This window comes from Trifolium pratense, linkage group LG1 (genome assembly GCF_020283565.1).
Source record: "Trifolium pratense cultivar HEN17-A07 linkage group LG1, ARS_RC_1.1, whole genome shotgun sequence".
Lineage (NCBI taxonomy): Eukaryota > Viridiplantae > Streptophyta > Magnoliopsida > Fabales > Fabaceae > Trifolium > Trifolium pratense.
The window spans coordinates 50,612,494-50,637,725 of NC_060059.1; the positions used below are offsets into that span (position 1 = coordinate 50,612,494).

A 25,232-nucleotide genomic window follows, 5' to 3' on the forward strand; every position below is an offset into this window, starting at 1 on the left:
TGATTATACTATTATATACTCTCTCTAGCCCTTAATATAAAAAGTTTATTTTTTTAGATACATTGAAAAATTAATGTATCTTCATTTCAAAAAGAAAAATGAATGTATATAGTGTATAATATAATCTAGATACATTAATTTTTCAATGGATTTAAAAAATGAATTTCTTGTACGTATCAAGGACGGGAGGGAGTAGTACCGTATATGCTAATGCTACTAGTATTGATACCATGACACCCATACCATACATATATATACCCATTTCAAGAGTGCCAGCAATGTTTATTTTATGCTCAATCAATGTTTGAAACAACACCATTCTCATTCCCATTTCAATTTCCATTTCCTCGAAAAACATCATGCCAATCTCATATTCATATTCACTCTCAATTTCATCATCATCATCATCCATTCTACCAAAGCTAAACCCAAACCTCCGTCCAATCCAATTCCGAACCAAACAACAACATAACCGCCAATTCCCGAACCTAAAAATCCAAAACTCCTCCACCCGAACCAACAACACCACCACAATACATTTTCTAAAACCGTATCTAATTTCCCAGCAAAAACCAATCCTCTTCGGTTGGCTCTGTAGTGCTATCTCCGTTTACTCTCTCTCTAACATCCTCTCCAAATTCTCCGCCATCACCACCGCCACAACAACCGTCCACGTCACACATGGACTCGCTCTCGGCGGTTTGGTTCTTGTTCGATTGATTGCCACGTATGCACAGCATGCGCTTCTTTGGGAAGCTTCTCTCAACGCGGTTTATGATGTTCGCGTTCACGTTTTCGATCGTGTTCTGAATAGAGAACTTGCGTTTTTTGAAGCTAACGACGCCGTTTCCACTGGGGATATTGCTTATCGAATAACTGCTGAAGCTTCCGATCTTGCTGTTACCTTATACGCTCTTCTTAATGTGAGTTTTTTTTTTTACTATCACCATCAACTTTTTATGGTAGTAAAAAGGAACTTTTTGTACATCTTTTTTCTCATATTATTATTATTTTCATTTTCAATGTTATAAGCAAATTTTTTTCTTTTGACTTTAATTAAATAACTAATGTATTTATTTATACTAGTGACCAAAAAAGTGATTATGGTTCTGTTAGACAAAAAACAGTGGATAGCTATAAACTAACTTATATCAGATGAACTTATGAACTAAGGCTCTTTTTGGTAAAATTAAGCTAAAAGTTAGCTCATAGCTGAAAAGCTAGTAGAATGAAATTAAAGTGTTTGGTAAATTTTACTAAACACTTCTATAAAGACGGTAATACTCTGATTTATACTAGCAACCAAAAAATAGTGGATAATTGATAAGTTAGTTTATAGTGTATGAACTTATGAACTACAATTGATAACTTAGAGAGAATAAGTTAGCTTATTGAATTTGCACTGTTTGGCAAAATTAGGAATTGAACTAGCTTGTAAATGTGAAATGACATGAAAAAGATATAATTAATTAATATTTAATTTTTTTTAAAGTAAGATGATAGGGGTAAAATTGGAATAAAAAAAGACAAGCTATAAGTTTAAAGCTAATTGAATTAGCTTATCAAAATAAGCTATATGCTCGTAGACGAGTCTTTTTTATAAGCTCAAAATTTGACATTTCCAAAGCGTATATATCAAATATGTCAGTTATTAAAAGTAATTTTTGTTTAAATAGAATAATTATTTATAAATATTGGTGAAGTTAATCTCTAGGCATTAGAACTGTTTTTTTTACGGAAGGCAATATAATTTTATCATTAAGAAAGATTAATTTAATGAAACCAAAAAATACTAATATAATGATATTTGTAAATTTTAGGATTGTTTTTAATAAAAAAAAAAGGATTAAAATAAAATATATTTGCAATATTCTAAGAAATTAGTCCTTGAAATAGAGGATTGAATGAATCAATATTCAATCACAAAGCCATGAGGGAGAGTATGTGTTTAAAAATGAGAAATACAAGATTAAATGGTGGGGATTATAAACATAACCCCTTGATGTTTTTGCTTGTCCTTTTGAGAACATTAAACAATAATTCCATTTATGTTGCAGTTATTTGCATGAGGTTTTTACTTTTTAGTTCATTTGTATGGTCACTTTATATCTTTTATTTTTTATGAACTGCCCTTGTTTTTGACAGACTATAGTACCTAGTACTCTGCAACTGTCTGCAATGATAATGCATATGTTGGTTATAAGTCCTTCCCTTTCTTTGATTTCAGCCATGGTAAGTCAGTGGATTATGCTTTTTTCTTGCTGCTTGATTGTTCTTTCAACAATGGTAGATTTAATTTATGCTTTTGCAAATTGTAGGTTATTCCTTGTATGGTTCTAGTTGTTGCCTTTCTTGGTCAAGAACTTCGCAAGATATCTAAAAAGTCACATACTAGTGTTGCTGCTCTCTCAGCATATCTAAACGAGGTAAACATGAACATTTCGCACCCCTTCTTCATTGTACTTTCAGAACAAATCGTGAAACCTTGCATTGTTTGCACAATTTGTTATCTACCTTGTGTTCAATGTTATTTGCTATTTTTGCAAAAAATATAGATCTTGCCCGCAATTCTCTTCGTGAAAGCGAACAACGCAGAGTTGCTTGAGAGTGTCAGGTTTAAGAGACTGGCCCTGATAGACAATTCTGCAAAGTTGAACAAAAAAAGGATGAAAGCGGTTATTCCCCAGGTTATACAGGCTATTTATTTTGGAGTCCTTTCCATACTTTGCGCAGGTTCGGCGGTGATTTCAAGAGGTTCATTTGATCGCTCTAGCTTGGTTTCATTCGTGACTTCGTTGCTTTTCTTGATTGAGCCTATTCAGGTATTGTTATCATGGTTCAGCTTTTGAGGAGCTGTCTTTGGTTATCAATCTGAAAATGAGGAATCACGCAGGATGTAGGAAAAGCTTACAATGAGTGGAGGCAGGGAGAACCAGCTATTGAACGCTTGTTTGCTATGACCCAGTTCAAAAATAAGGTAAAATGAATGATTATTTTTGTTTGAAATTGTCGAAGTTTTGATAATAAGGAGAAATAAAACTAGGATGGTTGTTACGCATATACTATCCTGTTCTACTATTTTAAAATTTTCTCTCAAGCCAACTAATTGAACTACTATAATAGAATTTTTTTTTTCTCAATAATAGGTGGTTGAAAAACCAGATGCTGTTGATTTGGACCATGTTACAGGGGAGTTGAAATTCTGTAGTGTCTCCTTTAAGTATAATGATGGTCTGCCTCTTATCTTAAATGAATTGAATCTCCACGTTCGGCCTGGAGAGATAGTTGCTATTGTCGGTCCTTCTGGGGGAGGGAAAACAACACTTGCAAAACTGCTGCTTCGCCTTTATGATCCTATATCTGGTGAGTCATATATTTAACATAAAGATGAATACTTGATGTTATCAAATACATTTCTTATATCAGCTGGTTTTGCTTTTATACGTGCAGGGGCTATACTGATTGATAACCAAAACACCCAAAACATTAGTTTGCAGAGTTTAAGAAGACATGTTGGTGTAGTTTCTCAAGATATAGTAAGTGATTCAGCACTCAAGCCGCTGTATCCATCTTCTTCTGTATGCCGGATTTGCACTTCAGTTCATGATGCTAAGAAGAATTTAATAAATGTGCTTCTTTTGCCAGCTAGAATTTTTTGCACTATTTTTTACAAGCTTTTAACTGGTTTGATACTGGTTAAGATAAACTAGTTATATAAATTCAGTTTTAAACTGATTTTTGTCTAATCACTATTATTTTATGACCAGTGGTATTTACTTCAATCTCAAAATACTGATGTTATATGGACTGCAGACACTTTTTTCAGGTACGGTTGCTGAAAACATTGGTTATAGGGATCTGACAACAAAAATTGACATGGAGAGAGTGAAGCAGGTATCTCAAACTGCTTATGCCGACGAGTTTATCAGCAAACTTCCAGAAGGTTACAAAACCAATATTGGACCAAGGGGATCAACGTTAAGTGGAGGCCAGAGGCAAAGGTAAATTTTCAAATTCAAACATCATTATGTTCTACAAACCATAAATGAACAGATAATTTTGTTTTCTGTTTGGAAAGAGCATTTGGAAGGTATGATTAATGTAGAGAACAAATTTGATGCTTCGGACATTTATGAAATGAAATATCATTAAAATTTAATCTGATACCTTTATCAAAATTATAGGCTGGCTATTGCAAGGGCATTCTATCAAAATTCTTCAATATTAATTCTGGATGAGGCAACTTCTGCCTTAGATAGTAAATCTGAGTTATTAGTGAGACAAGCTGTAGAGCGTTTAATGGAAAATCGTACGGTATGGAACCTAGCCTTTTCTGTTCTTTTGCTTGTGACATCTAACATATTTTCCCTTTATAACCATTATGCCTGCTTACGATGACAGAAAATGATTGTGCATGCTGTTTATCTTATTTTCATTTTTCGGTGAAGTTTCTCTTATTTCTTTGATACAGTCATGTCCAAGTCTTTATCAAAGGGCCATAAATGTTAGGGTTGAAGACTGATTTTCCAGATCTCCTTCTGATTATTATTTTGCATCTCATTTTTTGCTTTCAGTTTTATTATTTTGCATCTCATTTTTTGCTTTCATGGGACCTTTATGTAATTCTTATATTTTTGCGCTCTATTGTTAATTTGTTTACCCTTTTCTTCCCTGTGAAGCTTCAAACATTTTTTCTATGTTCATAGGTGCTTGTAATCTCACATCGCTTGGAAACCGTTATGATGGCTAAACGAATATTCCTTTTAGATAATGGAAAGCTAGAAGAGCTGCCTCGGTCAACTATGTTGGATGGTCATATGGATTCATTGCTATCATCTGGGCGTATCGTTTGAATTATATTTTACGTAATTGGATTCATATTTACTGTGAAGGTGATAATACATATTCACATATAGTTTCAATACAGTGAGAAAATACCCACTTTACTATCTAAAGCTCACTTAAGAGGAGTCTTATCTCTTAGCTTCACTATCCTTATAATTTTGGAAAATCTGTTGTACATTATTCTGTAATCATGTATTAACTTAAGCAGAGTGTCATGTTCTTGTAATTTATGCCCCGTCTACTCTCCAATTGCTTATGCTGTCCTGAATTTCATGCCTAGCAGTTTGAAAGCTTCGTTGTCTTTGCTAAAATCAAGTGAGCATTTTCTCACTAGAGGTCCAAAGTTGTATTGACGTTTAAAGATATAAACAACTGTTTGGTTTAAAAGAAAAGATAAAAGATCACTTTAAAACTTTAAATTAAGTTAAAGGGCCCTTGAGTGGAACTGAACTCAGATCTTTTAAGAAAGATCTTAGAGTTCAAATTGTGTGGATGAAAAATATGGTTGGAAAAGAATACCTCACTAAAGGTGGTAAGCTAAGTTTTTTGACGGAGATTAGTCATTTATAAAATTGGTGGATATTTCACAATAATGAAATGGTTAAAAAAACTTGATGAAGTTTTTTGGAAAATGAATCTAACTTTTTTTCACAACCAAAGAGTATTGATTATCACTTCATAAATAGTATTGAGATATGAAGGTACATAGTGAAATTTGAAAAAGGTATATGATTATGATTATCATTTTATAAATATTTCTACTACATGATGTGCTGGGTACTTATTTGAGAACCAAAAATCCCAGAGAGTATGGGAACTAAGTCATACAAAAAGAAGTCTTGTATTAAGACAAATATAGAAGATAATTTCTATAAATTTTCTACTACTCTCGAGTGTTGAGGAATGTAGGATCATTTCTCTCTTAATTTTTTGGTTATGGCAAATGCTGCTCCTACCAGAGCCACAACTATGCCTGAAATTATAATTGCTGATTTTAGTTTTTCCAAACTTTCCTTCCTTTCAATGTCCTTTTTCTTTTGATTGGCTGCAGCTTCCTCCTTTAATAATTGCACCAGAAAAAAGAAGGTATATTAGATCTTCAAACATGTACCATAAAAACATGTACCATAAATAATTCCATCAAAAAATGAAAGAAAATCTATGAACATTGACATAGACACATGCATCGTACACGACACGTAATAATTTAAAAATGAAAATAATTGAATATAATGACATGTGTCGCCATCGTGTCAGTGTTCAGACACATGAAATGTGCTACATACATAGAAGAAAAATCTATTAAGCACGGACACATGCATGGTCACTGAAGATCGGTGAAAATGAATTAATTGATTGCAATTACATGTGTCGGTGTCAAACGTTGGACACACTTTCAATTTGAAGTTTTGGTGCTACATAGAATAAAAAACCAATGGAAATATGCAGGTACCTTCATTTCCTTGGTGGAAGCAACCTCAGAAGATATAGGATCAACTTCAACATGAGTATTTTTCCCAGGATTCAGTTCCCCAGCAAGATCTGCAGATGGAAACGTTTCGTCTGCCATTTTTTTTTTTTTTGTAGCTTTCTTGGTACACTTTAATCTTGATATTATGGAATAACGATGGGAGAAAAAAGAATAGAAATTAAGAAACAATAACTGAAAACATAATCAAGAAATCAAAGCCAAAAATGGTTGTTCGTTTTTCATTGACGCGTGGTAGTGGTCCGAATTCTGAGATTGTTATAGTCTTCTTGTTCTTAAACTAGCCGATATACTTGTTCAGACTTGCTCAACTTTCGGTAATAATATACATTAATTCTATCAAAAATTAAAATCAATACTATTAATAGGCCTTGTTAGTTGTTTCCACCTACAAAGCCCTAAATAGAATGTGTTTGTGCCGAATGTACTACTCACATTCTCCACACAATAAATAATACACACTTACTATGACGGAGTTTTGTCATTTTGAGCTAAAAGTAACCATACAAATAAAATTAGACATAGTTCAACTTTAAATATTTAGTATATGAGTCTTCTCTTTTATATGTTGTTCAACATCCATTTTTTTGTCTAATGTAAAACTTTTACTAGATTGATATATCAAAAATCTTGTCTTCAAGTGTGAGTTCATCTCATTCATCTACGTATGTTTCTCTTCAAACGAAAGTTTTTTCCGCCACATAGATTGTACCGTCATTGGTGCTCCATCAACATGACATATTGTGTGACCACCAATTGTCAAGAAGATTTTCGATACAAAGAGTTGTCAAACAATCAGTTTTGATACCATCGTTGAGTCATGAGAAAAACTTGAAGATCATCACATATGAGCTTTGATCAACCACAAAAGTAGAATTTGAACAAAACATCTTAACTCAAAACTTTAAGTACATGAAGCATCTCACTTATATATTCCTCAACATCCACTCTTCCATCCAATATGAGACACTACTGATAAGTGAAATTAAGTGAATAAGTGAAATGTCCGTGCCAATTGAGTTATGGTCACGGGGACAATATGTGATAAAATTTTAATGAGAAAAAAATGCAAAAAAGTTGATCAATATAGTTAAAATGTAACTATTGAGAAAATTTAAGAGAAAAATAAAATTGAAAGATATCTTTCTCTTTATTAAGAAAGAGAAAATTCTGAATGTTTTAATTTTTTATCTTGATTTCTTAAAAAATCAAAATTTTGGAACAAATATTAAAAGCAAAAATACCAAAAATTTGGGTAATTAAACTAAAAATATGCTTAAAAAAGTTAAAATAAACCCATGAACACTGAACTAAAAAATGACACTAGTGTAGGAAAGGTTAACTTCAACCGATGAACACTGAGCACCGCCGTCACTTTACAGTGTCACCGCCAGTTCCCGGCGAACAAAAACACAACCCAACAACAGCATGGAACTGTTATCTAAGAGAGCTATCAAAGCAAAAAAAATTCCAAGAAGCTCTAACCGTATACCGTAACATGCTCCGATCATCATTCTTCCCCAACACATTCACCTTCCCTGTTCTTCTCAAATCCTGCGCCCTCCTCTCTCTCCCCCTCACCGGTTCCCAGCTCCATTCCCATGTCATCAAAACCGGTTCACAACCCGACCCATATACCCAATCATCCCTCATTAATATGTACTCTAAATCCTCTCTCCCTCACTTTGCCCGCAAAGTGTTCGACGAAAGTCCTGTTAACCTTACAATCTCTTACAATGCTATGATTTCCGGTTATTCTTCAAATTCCATGATTTATGAAGCGGTTAACCTTTTTCGGAAAATGTGTTGTGAAAATCGGTTTTCGGTTAATTCTGTTACAATGATTGGTTTAGTTTCTGGTTTTATGGTTCCGGATCAGTTAAGGATCGGCGCGTGTTTACATGCTTGTGGTTTTAAGTTTGGTTTTGATTCGGATATGTCAGTTGGGAATAGTTTTTTGACAATGTATGTTAAATGTGGGGAAGTGGAATATGCGCGTCAATTGTTTGATGAAATGCCTGCGAAGGATTTGATTACGTGGAATGCTATGATTTCTGGTTATGCGCAAAACGGTCATGCTAGACGTGTTTTGGAGATTTATCGGGAGATGAAGAAGATAAATGGGGTGAATCCTGATCCTGTTACGCTTCTTGGTGTTTTGTGTTCTAGTGCGAACCTTGGTGCGCAAGGAATTGGTCGTGAGGTGGAAAGGGAAATTGATCGATTTGGATTTCGTTCGAATTCTTTTTTAATGAATGCTTTGATTAATATGTATGCTAGGTGTGGTAATTTGGTACGTGCTCGCGAGGTTTTTGATTGTATGGATGAGAGGAGCAAGAGTGTTGTGTCTTGGACTGCTATTATAGGTGGGTATGGGATTCATGGAGAAGGTGAGACTGCGGTGGATCTTTTTGATGTAATGGTTAGATCTGGCGTGAGGCCGGATAGAACGGTTTTTGTGAGTGTTCTTTCGGCTTGTAGTCATGCTGGATTGACTGAGAAAGGGTTGCAATATTTTGATGATATGCAGAGGAAGTATGGTTTGCAGCCTGGTCCTGAGCATTATTCTTGCTTGGTTGATCTTTTAGGTCGGGCTGGTAGGTTGAAGGAAGCAATGTATCTCATAGATTCAATGAAGGTCAAACCCGATGGTGCTGTTTGGGGAGCACTTCTTGGTGCTTGCAAGATTCATAGAAATGTAGAACTAGCAGAAGTGGCTTTTCGACATGTCATTGAGCTTGAACCTACAAATATAGGTTACTACGTTTTGTTGTCAAATGTGTACTCTGATGCTAAAAACTTAGAGGGGGTTTTGAAAGTTCGAGTCATGATGAGGGATCGAAAGCTTAGAAAGGATCCCGGGTGCAGCTACGTGGAATATAAAGGAAAAATGCACCTTTTTTACTCAGGGGATACAAGTCATCCCCAGAGTAAGGAAATATATAGAATGTTGGATGAATTGGAAACTCTTGTGAACGAGATTCATCAGTCAGACCACAAGTGTCAGGGCAAGAGCGAAGAACCGTTAGTCGGTGCTAGTGTGCATAGTGAAAAATTAGCAATTGCTTTTAGTCTATTGAACACTAGGCCTGGAACAGATATAACTATCATGAAAAACCTGAGAGTGTGTTTGGATTGTCATGTGTTTTTTAAGTTGGTTAGTAAAATTGTCAATCGCCAATTTATTGTTAGAGATGCCACTCGCTTTCACCGGTTCAAGAATGGGGTCTGTTCTTGCAAGGACTACTGGTAAGAAAAGAAAGAAAAAAAAACATTGCAGCACAAAACTACTTGAAACTGTGATGTGTTTTGATGGACAACAATGATGTACCACCCCACGCACCTAGTTGATTGTATCTGTTGGTGAGTGACGAGGATTGAAAGGAGATATGTTGAGAAATTTTTGAGAATATGCATAACATGGTCCTTTATAGGAAAATGTTTGAATGTTGAAAGGAAGAGTGCAATTGTAACACAGGATTTGTAATTTTTTGCTAATAAGAGAGAAGTGTGAATGACTCCCTCTATATATGGGTGGCATTCAACATTTGCTACCGTAGCATATAGTGCAACAATGCTGTGTCTGCAGAGAGTTGGTTATGATAATTGAGAAAAAACAGGGTTCAGTTTTCAGTAAATCGCTGTGTAAATTATACGGATGAGAACTCATTCTGATTTGTGTTCATTCATTCCTATCCACATCATTCGTTTGAAAGTATCTTCCAAGGGAAAGTGTGGCCAACCTTTCTTCCCTTACACTCCGACGAGTCCCCCCAGTCCCTTACCCAGCATCCTTAATTGTGCTGGTAGCCAACATCACCTCCAATTTTATCCACTCCACAATTAAATTAACCAGTCCAATTGATGTTGTAAAGAAAAAAATCATCAGGTGTTTTTCAGTGTATAGATGAGGTCTGAGGACATCAAGAGAAATGAGGGACAATTTGTCAATGCTGGTGAAAATTTTGCAGTAGAGCATATACCGATTTATTGCATGTATTCCACAGGCCTAAGAATGTTTAAAGGTAACTACGACATATCTCTTTTTAATTTCTCTTGTATCTATTCGTTAATCCATTGAGATCAGGATCATGGATGTGGTGTTAAATGTCATTTCTCCACAACTGAAATTTTTATAATTTTATGTCGAGAAAAAGAAATAAAGTACTTTGATTTCAAGATTCATGTATTTAAATTAAAGGTTCAGCTAACTAAATGTAGTGCATTCTTTATGTTTTATTATTATATTAATCTATGTTTTATTATTATGGAAAGAATTGTGGTCATAACTCATAAGTGTAACTCAGTTGGTAACCCAAAAACGATTCTACCAATAATTTAACTTGAATTGGTGACCTAGAAACGTAAATCTATAGTTTTTAAGCTACTAGAGACATGTAAAAGGGTCATAATTCAGCCCTTTTTTTTTTTACTCTATTGGTAACTCCAATGAATGAGTATTTTTCTTCGAATTGTAATCTCCACAACATCAACGAGTCATTCATTTCACCTAATTAAAAGGTTTTTTGTGCATGAAACATAGTCTTGATGAAACACTTTGCACACCAGTTATTGAACCGATGTTAAAGGTCACATTCTACATTTAGATCTCATAAGTATTTTTTGCAGCTTCTGCCTTGTATATGTTCGTTTGGAAGACCATAAATAAAAAAATAATAAAGTAAATTGCAGCTCATGACATTAGTAGAATGAACCAAATACTATGTTTATCAATAAAATAATTTATAAATAATAATAAAATACAAATAGATTTGAAAACTTTCAATCTTAAATTCATATTTGTGGTTCATATTATACCACAAATTTGTGCATATATATGCACTTATTTCATTTTAGAGAAAGACATTTAAGTTAAATAATTTAACATTGGAGTTCAAGCTGAAGGACAAAAGGTGATGGCATAGTCGGGTGTTGCAAAGCATGTAAAAGTGCTGCTCTTATCATCGTAAGCATAACTATAAGCACCGGGGCATTGATTCTTGAAAATGATAGAGTAGATTGTGGGTGGACATTTTTCTTCGGTATTGTACTCTCCACGACAACAATATTGATCTTGATTTAAAGCCAAGCAAGCGCTCTTACAAGCAATCGTACTTCCATCAGAACCTCTCACTTCAAGCTCAGCAGGACATACTACATTGATGTTTCCAGGACAGCTCGAGGTTTTGCAATCACCACTACCACCTTGTGGCGTTACGGACATGGGCACATTAAACCCATCCACATTGCTCACGTCATAGAAATCTTGTCCTCCGTTTGATGCTACCGTTATTTCTACAAGTGTTGCGGGTGGAATTGCGCCAGCACCATTGCACCCCACTTGTCCAGAGGCACAATCGGCGGTATCACAACTGAACCTTCCGAAGTTGGTGGAACATCCTGTTCGACCCCAAAACCGACCTGACCATGGAGATGGAAGGTCGATTGAAGTGGTTGCCCCAGGTCCCAATTCAAAACCTGTCGTTGATAGTTGAGGTTTTTGGTCTCCGGTTAAAGTTCCTGGCCATACCGTGTATTCACACCTGTTTGTGAATGTCACCTTAGCTCCTCCAACAGCTGCAAAGAAAACCAAAATAATTATTATAAGCAAAATGAATTTGTTAACACATGAAGATGTATTTTACAAAGCTAAATGAATATGGAAAAACATAGTTGAATAATATTTATATATACCATAGAAGAGGATTGCCAAGCTAAGGCATAGAGCAACAGGGGTAATCTTCATTTGGATATGATTTAGGTGATTCTTGTTTTGCAGGTTTGTGAATATATATTGATATTGATGAGAGTTTTTGGTTTTCAATTGTAGTTTGTTTTGCAAGTGATTGATGAAGTTGTTCTTAGCTTCTTGACATATATATAGGCTTTGAGGGTCAATAATGTTTGGAATAATACCTAAATATCTTTTTTGGAAGATTTTATATTTAAATATAGTTTTAGATTTATATTTGAAATAAAATAATATTAGGTTTTTTTATTTATATTTCTCTTTAGAATATTTAAGATTTGTTTAGAATTTATTATAGGATTAGTGTTTTTTTTATGTACGCTCTATATTTAGAGCCATAAACATGATGAATAAAACAAGAACTTTAGTTTTCTTCATATAAGTATATATTTAAGGAGAGTTTTCTCCCTAAAATTATATCCCACCAAATTCCGCAATACAAAAAACACAAAAAACCATATCAAATAATTATGTTTGGTCAATTAAAAATAAAATACTGAGCAGTGCTAATATGGTACTTATATGGAACAATTCTACATAACTTAGCCTCCATGGATTGGAAAAGTCTCAATCAAATCTTAATCACCACTCACCAGTACCTATCCACGGCGTCTATTTATTATTTTATATTTTGTCAAATATTTTGTCAAGTAATTTAGTGGCTAAACTCTCATATATATATATATATATTTTTTCATCACAAGTATCTAGTCTACTAGACCGCCTAAGTTGATTCAGAGGCAAATTCTGACATCAAGAGGTTGAGATTGAACAGTGATATTCCCTACCAATTCTAGTCACCTATGGTCCAATTAATGATTATTTTAAATTTACATATATTTTAAGCGCGGGGAAGTAAAAAAATCTCCAGCAGACAGTTGTTAGTTATCAACTGAACCACGCTGTAGCAGACAAGATCATATTGTTGAATTATTCTTAATAGATATTAGCAGAATTGTGGTATGATTTTGTCAAAAAAACAAAACAAGCATGGGTCCTTTATTTATAACATTATTCTTTTGCCCATTAAAAAAAATTATGTAATCCAATTTTAACAATTTAAATTGGATTATATACGTGATTTTTTTGAACAAGATTATATACGTGATTTTAAATTGGATTGTACACTTAACAATAGAAAAAAATGTGCACAATTTTAGGGTCCGTTTGGTGCACAGGATAAGAGACAAAATAAGATAATTGTATCATATCTTGCCGCAATCCAGTGTTTGGTGATACAGCAGGATATGATAAGTTAATCCTGAAGCTTATCATATCCTGTCTCTCTAGTTATAATTTTTATCCTGAATTTGAGTTGGGTTACCAGCAATAAGATAAGAAAAAAGAATTACTGATTTATTTTATAAAATATATTTTAAAATACATAAAATAAAATTAATAAAATAATTAATTTTTAAATATATATGTGATTTTTTCACAGGAGTTATTTTGTAATTTATATATTTTAAAATCAAAATTTTACTAAAATTACAATATTTTAAAGTAAAATAATTATTAAAAAATTGACAAATAGGGATATTAATTTAAATTTTATCAAAAATTAAATATAATTCTTCTGCAATAGTAGTTTTATTATTTACGTATGAGATATATCATATATTTATTTGGCTTATCTAACATGTATATATTATTGAGTTATTTATTTGATCATGATTTACATAAAAAATTAAACTTGATTATTTTCTCATGATTTTTATTTGAAATTATATAAAGTTATTTGATTACTTATTTATATTTTTTATTTATAAAATTTAAAGAATTACAAAATAATTTTAAAAAAATAACAATTGTTTTACAAGAGTAATTTTGTCATTTAAATATGTTATATATCTTATCATATTATTATCAGCAAGTATGAATTAAAAACAAAATATAATAGTTATCATGTTTGTTATCCTGTGTGAACCAAACACAGGATATGATAACTGAGTATAACGGTTATCCTGCCGTTATCCTATCATATCCTTATCTTGTTTTATATCCTGTCCTATCACTATGTTATCCTGTGCACCAAACGGGCCTTATAAGACAAATATGACTAAAAGGATTCAAGTATCAATACAAGAGTGGATGATATTAATTACAAATCATGATATAACAAATTTAGAGAATTGTTTGACTTGCAGCATGTTGTAATTGCCTTGAAATTAATGTTCAGAAAACAGGCTTCAAGTCTGCCTCCTGCGCTAGGCGCAAATGGAGTTGTGAAACCAGGTTGAGCTGCTGCCTCCTGCGTAAGGTGCAGGCCTGGCTACGCTAGGTGCAGCGCCCTGGTCTATATATATTGGGTGCTGATGAAGATGGTAAAGACGTTGACAATATTCTATACAAGAAGATGGTTGGTTGCTTAAGATATGCATTCAATTCAAGGCCTGATATTTGTCACAGTGAAGGAGTGGTTAGTAGGTTTATGCAAAGCCCCAAATTAGTTCATATGCAAGCTGTCAAGAGGATCATGAGGTATCTGCAAGGTACAATTGATCATGGTATTTTGTTTCCAAAGCAAAAGGAGCATGAAAGCAAGTTAACTGGTTTTTGTGATTCTGACTGGTGTGGTGACCAAGTAGAAAGGAGAAGCACTATGAGATACATTTGATGCTCCAATCTCATGAAGCTCAAAGAAACAATTTGTGGTTGCTTTGTCCACTTGTGAGGCATAATACATCTCGGCCTGCTATGCAACCTGTCAAGGAATTTGGTTGCAGTCACTACTATTGAAAAAGAAACTGAATAAGAATGTAGAATTTGAACTAATGATTGATAATAAGTCTGCAATAAGCCTTGCAAAGAATCCAGTGGCACATGGAAGAAGTAAGCACATTGAGACCATATTCCACTTTCTTAGAAACCAAGTAAGCAAGGGGAAGCTGAAGCTTACACACTGCAGGACAGAGATTCAAATAGCAGACATTCTCACTAAGCCACCCAAGTTTGAAACATTTGAATTAAAGGGTTTTTTTTTTTTTTTTGAAATATAATCCAAATGTTCTGCAAGATGATTTAACATCTGTGCAATTCAGATGTTCACAGTTAGTAACTGTCTATGACAGTTAGAGAAGTTAGTTTAGGAGAGTTAGTTACGGTTACAATAGTTGTGTTTTGTTAGTTAGTTGTTGCTTAGTGTGCAAGTAACAGAAATTTTGTATATAACTAACAATGTAACTGTCCTCTCATTAATGCAATTATAAACTTTCCCTTATCATCTCTTAATCTCTCAATTCATCTCTCACTTTTCTCTCTAAGAACTCTAACATTCATTTCATCTAGTTTAAAGGTCTTTTGTGCATGAAACATAGTCTTCTTTGATGAAACACTTTGTACACCAGTTATTCTACATTTAGATCTCATTCGTTTGAAAGACAATAAAAAATAATAAAGTAAATTGCAGCTCATGTTATAAGCAGAAGGACCAAAATAATATTTTTATCAATAAAATAATTTATAAATAATACAATATTAATTGAAAACATTTGATCTTAAATTCATATTTGTGGTTCATATTATACCACAAATTTGTGCACGTATATGCACTTATTTCATTTCGGAAAGACATAAATAATTTAACATGATGGACGGTGGAGTTCAAGCTGAAGGACAAAAGGTGATGGCATAGTCGGGTGTTGCAAAGCATGTAAAAGTGCTGCTCTTATCATCGTAAGCATAACTATAAGCACCGGGGCATTGATTCTTGAAAATGATAGAGTAGATTGTGGGTGGACATTTTTCTTCGGTATTGTACTCTCCACGACAACAATATTGATCTTGATTTAAAGCCAAGCAAGCGCTCTTACAAGCAATCGTACTTCCATCAGAACCTCTCACTTCAAGCTCAGCAGGACATACTACATTGATGTTTCCAGGACAGCTCGAGGTTTTGCAATCACCACTACCACCTTGTGGCGTTACGGACATGGGCACATTAAACCCATCCACATTGCTCACGTCATAGAAATCTTGTCCTCCGTTTGATGCTACCGTTATTTCTACAAGTGTTGCGGGTGGAATTGCGCCAGCACCATTGCACCCCACTTGTCCAGAGGCACAATCGGCGGTATCACAACTGAACCTTCCGAAGTTGGTGGAACATCCTGTTCGACCCCAAAACCGACCTGACCATGGAGATGGAAGGTCGATTGAAGTGGTTGCCCCAGGTCCCAATTCAAAACCTGTCGTTGATAGTTGAGGTTTTTGGTCTCCGGTTAAAGTTCCTGGCCATACCGTGTATTCACACCTGTTTGTGAATGTCACCTTAGCTCCTCCAACAGCTGCAAAGAAAACCAAAATAATTATTATAAGCAAAATGAATTTGTTAACACATGAAGATGTATTTTACAAAGCTAAATGAATATGGAAAAACATAGTTGAATAATATTTATATATACCATAGAAGAGGATTGCCAAGCTAAGGCATAGAGCAACAGGGGTAATCTTCATTTGGATATGATTTAGGTGATTCTTGTTTTGCAGGTTTGTGAATATATATTGATATTGATGAGAGTTTTTGGTTTTCAATTGTAGTTTGTTTTGCAAGTGATTGATGAAGTTGTTCTTAGCTTCTTGACATATATATAGGCTTCGAGGGTTGGGAATAATGCATAAATATTTTTTTTTGGAAGATTTTATATTTAAATATAGTTTTAGATTTATATTTGAAATAAAATAATATTAGGGTTTTTTATTTATATTTCTGTTTAGAATATTTAAGATTGGTTTAGAATTTATGATAGGATTAGTGTTTTTTTTATGTAGCGCCATAAGCATGATGAATAAAACAAGAACTTTAGTTTTCTTCATATAACCCTATATTTAAGGAGAGTTTTCTCCCTAAAATTATATCCCACCAAATTCCGCAATACCAAAAACACAAAAAACCATATCAAATAATTATGTTTGGTCAATTAAAAATAAAATATTGAGCAGTGTTAATACTTAATATGGTACTTATATGGAACAATTCTACATAACTTAGCCTCCATGGATTGGAAAAGTCTCAATCAAATCTTAATCACCACTCACTCACTACAAGAAAAACATCATTTATTGAGGGCCAAAAACCCTCTAAAACTAATAAAAACCGCCAAAAAGTCATTATTTATTGGCGGCCAGCTGACGGCCAAAAATGCCAATAAAACACTCGTTGGTAAATTTATTGACGGGCAAAACCGTCAGAAAATTACCTAACAATTGTATATGAATTTTATGGCGGCTAAGACCGCCACTATCTTTATTTATTCATTTAAGTGGTTTACTCGTGCAGTGTGCAGTGCGGGGTTCAAGGACTGATTGACTCATCACATGCTTGTTTTACTTTATTTTCATTCAGTCATTTTTTTTTTATTGTCATTTTTTTAATAAAAAAATGCAAATGAGATCCAGTTTAATTTCTCCTTCTTCGTCGGACTTTGAAGGGACTAATGAAGGTTGAATTTTTAATGCTTCAACCATCCTCTTCTTCAAACTCCATCTTGTCTTGTGTTTCCCAACCACCCAGAAAACTAAGTAAATTCATCTCTCACAGTATCAAAACGAAATTTAAAACAAACTCATCACTCAAATTCAATAAACTCACATACCTATCTCTCAAATTCAGTAAACTCAAATACTCTTCCATAGAAGGGACTAATGAAGGTTGAATTTTTAAGGATGAAAGTTTGAGTTTCAATTGGATCTCTGCATGTTGATGTGTCCCATGGAAAGGTTTCACCATTGTTGAGTCAATTGGATCTCTGCATCTCGAGCTTCTCGATCCAACACACAAGTTTTAATTTCTAGCTTCCAACTTCTCTTCATTATAGAAAAAAACAAGATTTGATGGAGATATGGTGTTGGTGCTTGATGGTGATTTACGCTAGAGAGAGAAAGGAGAGTTTGTGAGGGTTTTGTGAAAAATGAAAGTAAAAGTAAAGGGAGATTTGATGGAGATGTAGCAGTTGGGCAGTCAGTAAATACTTGCTTAAGAAAAAGAGTAAATGCTCACACGTTTTTGACGGTCAAGGCCGCTAGAAAATGTTACTTTCATTTAATTTAATGGCGGTTGTGGCCTTCACAAAATTTTAGACGGTATAGCCCGCCACTATGTTATAAGACAGTCCATAAAATATTAATTTTTTATGTTTTGAGGGTTTTTTTCTAGTTATTGGCGGCTTAGGCCGCCAGAAATTTATTGAGGGCTCAAACCGCCAATAAATGAAGATTGAATCCGTCAATAAAATGATGTTTTCTTGTAGTGACTAATACCTATCCGCCGTCTATTATTTTATTTTTTAAAAACTAATTTAGTAGCTAGACTCAAATTTTAAATGTCAAAAAATAAAAAATATGGAGTTCAAACTACATATCCTATAATGATATATCTCTAGTAACTATTAATTGAATTATACTTATAAGTTATAACACGGTATCTATTTTATCAATGTCCATGAATTGAAATAACTTTTTTATCGCTTAAAAAAAAAACCGTATTTATTTATTTAATTTCTTTTGCTTGATATTTAATAAATTTATTGAAAGTGGGTATTTTAATTTCAGTCTGAGGTGCAGAAAAAGCTGTAGCAGACAAGATCAAATTTGTTGAATTATTCTTAATAGATGTTAGCAGTATTGTGGTATGATTTTGTCAAAAAACAAAACCAGTATTGAGCCTGGATCCTTTTTTCTTTTTGCCTATTAAAAAACTTAGTTTAAGTAATTAGATTTAAATTGGATTATATATACTTGATTTTAAATTGGATTATACATTTAACAATAGAAAAAAATTGTACAATTTTATAAGATAAAAACATGACTAAAAATATTCAAGTATATTATCAATACAAGATTGAATGATATTAATTACAAATCATGATATAACAAGAGTGTTGTGTCTTGGACTGCAGTTATAGGTGGGTATGGGATTCAAGGAGAAGGTGAGACTGCGGTGGAGCTTTTTGATGTAATGGTTAGGTCTGGCGTGAGGCCTGATAGAACGGTTTTTGTGAGTGTTCTTTCGGCTTGTAGTCATGCTGGATTGACTGAGAAAGGGTTGCAATATTTTGATGATATGCAGAGAAAGTATGGTTTGCAGCCTGGTCCTGAGCATTATTCTTGCTTGGTTGATCTTTTGGATCGGGTTGGTAGGTTGAAGGAGGCAATGGATCTCATAGATTCAATGAAGGTCAAACCCGATGGTGCTGTTTGGGGAGCACTTCTTGGTGCTTGCAAGATTCATAGAAATGTAGAACTAGCAGAAGTGGCTTTTCAACATGTCATTGAGCTTGAACCTACAAATATAGGTTACTACGTTTTGTTGTCAAATGTGAACTCTGATGCTAAAAACTTAGAGGGGGTTTTAAAAGTTCGAGTCATGATGAGGGATCGAGAGCTTAGAAAGGATCCCGGGTGCAGCTACGTGGAATATAAAGGAAAAATGCACCTTTTTTACTCAGGTGATACAAGTCATCCCCAGAGTAAGGAAATATATAGAATGTTGGATAAATTGGAAACTCTTGTGAACGAGGTTCACCGGTCAGATCACAAGTGTCAGGGAAAGAGCGAAGAACCGTTAGTCAGTGCTAGTGTGCATAGTGAAAAATTAGCAATTGCTTTTGCTCTGTTGAACACTAGGCCTGGAACAGATATAATATAACTATCATGAAAAACTTGAGAGTGTGTGTGGATTGTCATGTGTTTTTTAAGTTGGTTAGTAAAATTGTCAATCGCCAATTTATTGTTAGAGATGCCACTCGCTTTCACCGTTTGAAGAATGGAGTCTGTTCTTGCAAGGACTACTGGTAAAAGAAAAAAAAACATTGCAGCACACAACTATTTGAAAGTGTGATGTATTTTGATGGACAACAATGATGTACCACCCCACGCACTCAGTTGATTGTATCTGTTGGTGAGTGAAGAGGATTGAAAGGAGATATGTTGAGAATTATTGAGAATATGCATAACATAGTCCTTTATAGGAATGTGTTTGAATGTCGAAAGGAAGAGTGCAATTGTTACACGGGATTTGCAATTTTCGTGTAAAAGGTATATGGGTGGCATTAAACATTTGCTATATAGTGCAACAATGCTGTGTATGCAGAGAGTTCGTTATGATAATCGAGAAAAACAGGGTTCAGTTTTCAGCTAATTGCTGTGTAAACTATACGGAAGAGAAATTCTGATTTGTGTTCATTATTCCTATCCACATTGAAAGTATCTTCCAAAGGAAAGGGCAGTCAACCTTTCTTCGCTTACACTCCGACGAGTCCCCCCACAGTCCCTTACCCAACATCCTTAATTGTGTTGGTAGCCAACATCACCTTCAACTTTATCCACGCCACAATTAAATTAACCAGTCCAATTGATGTTGTAAAGAAAAAATCATAAGGTGTTTTTCAGCTTATAGATGAGGACATCGAGAGTTGAGATGAGAAATCAGGGACAATTTGTCAATGCAGGTAAATTTTTTGCAGTAGAGCATATACCAATTTATTGCATGTATTCCATAGGCCTAAGAATGTTTAAAGTTAACTACGACATATCTCTAATCTCTTGTATCTATTCGTTAATCCATTGAGATCAGGATCATGGATGTGGTGTTAAATGTCATTTCTCCACAGCTGAAATTTTTATGTCGAGAAAAAGAAATAAAGTACTTTGATTTCAAGATTCATGTATTTAAATTAAGGTATGGACCACTTCATCAAGTGGTCCATGTGGACAGTCATGAATAAAATTATAACGAATACGAATTTTACAAAATTCACTGTTGGATTCAAAGTTTATATCATATAGATCATCCATGGAAAAATTTAGAAAAATTGAAAATTATTTGATATGTTATTGAGACACATCAAGATTAATGGTTTATTAAATAACGTAAATCTTGATGGGTCTCAATATCAAATGATTTTAAAAAAAATTTAAAAAATTTCTGAATGACTTATACGATATAAACTTTCAATCCAACAATGAATTTCGTAAAATTCATATTTCGTAAAATTTATGTTTTACTGTTATATAAAGAATTGTGGTCATAAGTGTATCAATTGGTAGCTACAAGGGACATGTGGAAGAGTCATAATTCAACCCCTTTTTTTTTACTCTTAGGGTCACTCCGATGAATGAGTATTTGTCTTCGAATTATAATCTCCACAACATCAATGAGTCATTCATTTCACCTAATTAAAAGGTCTGTTGTGCATGAAACTTAGTCTAGGCCCATGGTCTTGATGAAAACACTTTGCACACCAATTATTGAACGAGGGCTACTTTTGCCATCCTACTGGTTACTCGCACGCTCTATTTTTGCACATCCGCGACTTAAGAAGCGGATGTGTAAAAATAGAGCGTTTTGGAAAAAAAAGCAATCCGCTACCTAAGTCGCGGACAGTGTTTGAGTAACCAGTAGGGCGGCAAAAGTAACGCCCTTATTGATGTTAAAGGTCACATTCTACATTTAGATCTCATAAAAGTATTTTTTCTGTAGCTTCTGCCTTGTATATGTTCGTTTGGAAGACCATAAATAAATAAAAAAAAAAAAAGTAAATTGCAGCTCATGACATTAGTAGTTATTATTCTCAACAGATTGAACCAAATACTATGTTTATCAATAATAATTTATAAATAATAATAAAATACAAATAGATTTGAAAACTTTCAATCTTAAACTCATAAGTTAAATAATTTAACATTGGAGTTCAAGCTGAAGGACAAAAGGTGATGGCATAGTCGGGTGTTGCAAAGCATGTAAAAGTGCTGCTCTTATCATCGTAAGCATAACTATAAGCACCGGGGCATTGATTCTTGAAAATGATAGAGTAGATTGTGGGTGGACATTTTTCTTCGGTATTGTACTCTCCACGACAACAATATTGATCTTGATTTAAAGCCAAGCAAGCGCTCTTACAAGCAATCGTACTTCCATCAGAACCTCTCACTTCAAGCTCAGCAGGACATACTACATTGATGTTTCCAGGACAGCTCGAGGTTTTGCAATCACCACTACCACCTTGTGGCGTTACGGACATGGGCACATTGAACCCATCCACATTGCTCACGTCATAGAAATCTTGTCCTCCGTTTGATGCTACCGTTATTTCTACAAGTGTTGCGGGTGGAATTGCGCCAGCACCATTGCACCCCACTTGTCCAGAGGCACAATCGGCGGTATCACAACTGAACCTTCCGAAGTTGGTGGAACATCCTGTTCGACCCCAAAACCGACCTGACCATGGAGATGGAAGGTCGATTGAAGTGGTTGCCCCAGGTCCCAATTCAAAACCTGTCGTTGATAGTTGAGGTTTTTGGTCTCCGGTTAAAGTTCCTGGCCATACCGTGTATTCACACCTGTTTGTGAATATCACCTTAGCTCCTCCAACAGCTGCAAAGAAAACCAAAATAATTATTAAAAGCAAAATGAATTTGTTAACACATGAAGATGTATTTTACAAAGCTAAATGAATATGGAAAAACATAGTTGAATAATATTTATATATACCATAGAAGAGGATTGCCAAGCTAAGGCATAGAGCAACAGGGGTAATCTTCATTTGGATATGATTTAGGTGATTCTTGTTTTGCAGGTTTGTGAATATATATTGATATTGATGAGAGTTTTTGGTTTTCAATTGTAGTTTGTTTTGCAAGTGATTGATGAAGTTGTTCTTAGCTTCTTGACATATATATAGGCTTTGAGGGTCAATAATGTTTGGAATAATACCTAAATATCTTTTTTGGAAGATTTTATATTTAAATATAGTTTTAGATTTATATTTGAAATAAAATAATATTAGGTTTTTTTATTTATATTTCTCTTTAGAATATTTAAGATTTGTTTAGAATTTATTATAGGATTAGTGTTTTTTTTATGTAGCTCTATATTTAGAGCCATAAACACATGATGAATAAAACAAGAACTTTAGTTTTCTTCATATAACCCTATATTTAAGGAGAGTTTTCTCCCTAAAATTATATCCCACCAAATTCCGCAATACCAAAAACACAAAAAACCATATCAAATAATTATGTTTGGTCAATTAAAAATAAAATACTGAGCAGTGCTAATATGGTACTTATATGGAACAATTCTACATAACTTAGCCTCCTTGGAAAAGTCTCAATCAAATCTTAATCACCACTCACCAGTACCTATCCGCTGTCTATTATTTTATTTTTTAAAAACTAATTTAGTAGCCAGACTCAAATTTTAAATGTCGAAAAATAAAAAATACGGAGTTCAAACTACAGATCCTATAATGATATATCTCTAGTAACTATTAATTGAACTATACTTATAAGTTATAACACGGTATCTATTTTATCAATGTCCATGAATTGAAATAACTTTTTTATCGCTAAAAAAAAAACTTATTTATTTATTTAATTTCTTTTGCTTGATATTTAATAAATTTATTGAAAGTGGGTATTTTAATTTCAGTCTGAGGTGCAGAAAAAGCTGTAGCAGACAAGATCAAATTTGTTGAATTATTCTTAATAGATGTTAGCAGTATTGTGGCATGATTTTGTCAAAAAACAAAACCAGTATTGAGCCTGGATCCTTTTTAATTAGATTTAAATTGGATTATATACTTGATTTTAAATTGGATTATACATTTAACTATAGAAAAAAATTGTACAATTTTATAAGATAAAAACATGACTAAAAATATTCAAGTATATTATCAATAGAGCTGTGGCCGGCCCATTAGCCCTATCCTTTTACACGGGCCGGACTTCATAAAAAGGGGGCCGGGCCTTATCGGGCCGGACCTTATCGGGTTATGCTTTTTCATGGGCCGGCCCACAGGCTTTTGGGCCGGCCCCTTAAAAAATTAAAAAAATTATTTAAAAAAATTGTATAATTTTATGCATAAATTCGTATATAATTTTTTAATTATTTTTGTTGTTTTATTGTTATTATTTGTGTTTTGTTCCTATCTATAATCTGTTTTATTCCTATTTTTAAACATATCATTTTTTTTGTGCAATTACAACGAATGATATAAAACTTGGAATATGGTTATTTTAAGTCTATTATCTTTTTATTGTATTTATTTTATATTCTTTTATATTTTTGTTTTTTTTACTTAAATTACAATGGATGAATGAAAGATATAAAACTTGGATTTTTTTTGGTAGTAATAATAATAATATGACAAAAAACTTATTGGATTAGAATGAGATTATTTGTTAGAGATTTGTTTGTTTGTTTGTTTGATGAGGATAAAGAGGAAGATATTATTGTTTGGGAGATTATGTGAGAAAATATAGGGATACGAATTACCTTCTTGAAGATTTAGTTGAGAAATATAACATAAACTTAGTAGAATGTTTTTTTTTTCAAAAAAAAAAATTCTATGAAAATTAGTAGGCCGGCCCATCGGGCCGTGTAGGCTTTTGCTTATCGAGCCGGGCTAAACGGGTCGAGCCATGAAGTTAACGGGTCAGGCTGGGCCGGCCCCTTAATTTGATCGGGCCCCTCCATGCCGGACCGGGCCGGCCCTTTGACAGCTCTAATTATCAATACAAGAATTGAATGATATTAATTACAAATCATGATATAACAACTTTAGAGAATTGTTGGACTTGCAGCATTTTCAAGTTACAGAAAGGGTGATACAAATACAATACTTATTATGAATTTCTTTCATAATAGGAGGAACTTTAAGATAACATCAAATGCAGAAAAGCGTAATTTTTCCAACATCTTATTAACAAGATACCTAATCATACTGTAATCAAGATGCCTAAATTATTTAAATAACCTTGAAATTTTACAGAGATTCGTTATTTCCTGATAACATCTATTAAGCACAACAGCCGCTGAAGAGGCAAATGAAAAAAAAAACGAATATTATGCTCCAAAGTTTCGGTAGATATCACATATCAGCATCTCGGACAGTATCTCCCAGACTTCCAAGGCAACAAGATAAAATAGAGTTCTAAAATAAATTAAAACACTGATGATTCCGAAAATGTAAAGCTGTGTTGTTGGTGAAACTTCCATTTTATTATAGAATCACCAATTAACACACCAGCAGTTTACTCGATCCCCCAATTACTGCCACAGTATCAATTCCAGAAATACATTCATCTTCAACAAATGGAATTGTTTTACGTATGGTCAGATTTACTGGAATGCTTCCTTTGTCTGCAAAC

At 33.7% G+C, this 25,232-nt stretch overlaps 7 protein-coding genes across 7 annotated transcripts; 3 read left to right on the forward strand and 4 right to left on the reverse strand.

Annotated features, from left to right (window-relative positions):
* Nucleotides 1-240: 240 nt before the first annotated feature.
* On the forward strand, nt 241-5,094 carry LOC123903241 (ABC transporter B family member 29, chloroplastic). The gene is made up of 10 exons (XM_045953185.1): nt 241-923; nt 2,146-2,232; nt 2,319-2,426; nt 2,556-2,822; nt 2,894-2,977; nt 3,147-3,363; nt 3,451-3,536; nt 3,814-4,001; nt 4,185-4,314; nt 4,707-5,094. The coding sequence occupies exons 1-10, from the start codon at nt 360-362 to the stop codon at nt 4,851-4,853; spliced, it is 1,878 nt and encodes a 625-aa protein (XP_045809141.1). The 5' UTR covers nt 241-359; the 3' UTR covers nt 4,854-5,094.
* A 515-nt stretch (nt 5,095-5,609) lies between these two features.
* On the reverse strand, nt 5,610-6,598 carry LOC123903244. Its single transcript, XM_045953190.1, has 2 exons — nt 6,299-6,598; nt 5,610-5,903 (listed from the first exon to the last, which is right to left on the reverse strand). Exons 1-2 carry the CDS (start codon nt 6,413-6,415, stop codon nt 5,757-5,759), a joined length of 264 nt encoding a protein of 87 aa, XP_045809146.1. The 5' UTR covers nt 6,416-6,598; the 3' UTR covers nt 5,610-5,756.
* Nucleotides 6,599-7,627: 1,029 nt separating this feature from the next.
* LOC123903240 (putative pentatricopeptide repeat-containing protein At3g11460, mitochondrial) lies at nt 7,628-9,972 on the forward strand. The gene has a single exon (XM_045953184.1). The coding sequence runs from the start codon at nt 7,686-7,688 to the stop codon at nt 9,585-9,587; it is 1,902 nt and encodes a 633-aa protein (XP_045809140.1). The 5' UTR covers nt 7,628-7,685; the 3' UTR covers nt 9,588-9,972.
* A 1,233-nt stretch (nt 9,973-11,205) lies between these two features.
* Nucleotides 11,206-12,165, reverse strand: LOC123903242 (thaumatin-like protein 1b). Its single transcript, XM_045953186.1, has 2 exons — nt 12,029-12,165; nt 11,206-11,911 (listed from the first exon to the last, which is right to left on the reverse strand). The coding sequence occupies exons 1-2, from the start codon at nt 12,078-12,080 to the stop codon at nt 11,229-11,231; spliced, it is 735 nt and encodes a 244-aa protein (XP_045809142.1). The 5' UTR covers nt 12,081-12,165; the 3' UTR covers nt 11,206-11,228.
* Nucleotides 12,166-15,607: 3,442 nt separating this feature from the next.
* On the reverse strand, nt 15,608-16,623 carry LOC123903243 (thaumatin-like protein 1b). The gene is made up of 2 exons (XM_045953189.1): nt 16,487-16,623; nt 15,608-16,369 (listed from the first exon to the last, which is right to left on the reverse strand). The coding sequence occupies exons 1-2, from the start codon at nt 16,536-16,538 to the stop codon at nt 15,687-15,689; spliced, it is 735 nt and encodes a 244-aa protein (XP_045809145.1). The 5' UTR covers nt 16,539-16,623; the 3' UTR covers nt 15,608-15,686.
* A 2,415-nt stretch (nt 16,624-19,038) lies between these two features.
* On the forward strand, nt 19,039-19,728 carry LOC123895915 (putative pentatricopeptide repeat-containing protein At3g11460, mitochondrial). Its single transcript, XM_045946383.1, has one exon. It carries the CDS (start codon nt 19,039-19,041, stop codon nt 19,726-19,728), a length of 690 nt encoding a protein of 229 aa, XP_045802339.1.
* Nucleotides 19,729-21,771: 2,043 nt separating this feature from the next.
* Nucleotides 21,772-22,709, reverse strand: LOC123903245 (thaumatin-like protein 1b). Its single transcript, XM_045953191.1, has 2 exons — nt 22,573-22,709; nt 21,772-22,455 (listed from the first exon to the last, which is right to left on the reverse strand). Exons 1-2 carry the CDS (start codon nt 22,622-22,624, stop codon nt 21,773-21,775), a joined length of 735 nt encoding a protein of 244 aa, XP_045809147.1. The 5' UTR covers nt 22,625-22,709; the 3' UTR covers nt 21,772.
* Nucleotides 22,710-25,232: the final 2,523 nt, after the last annotated feature.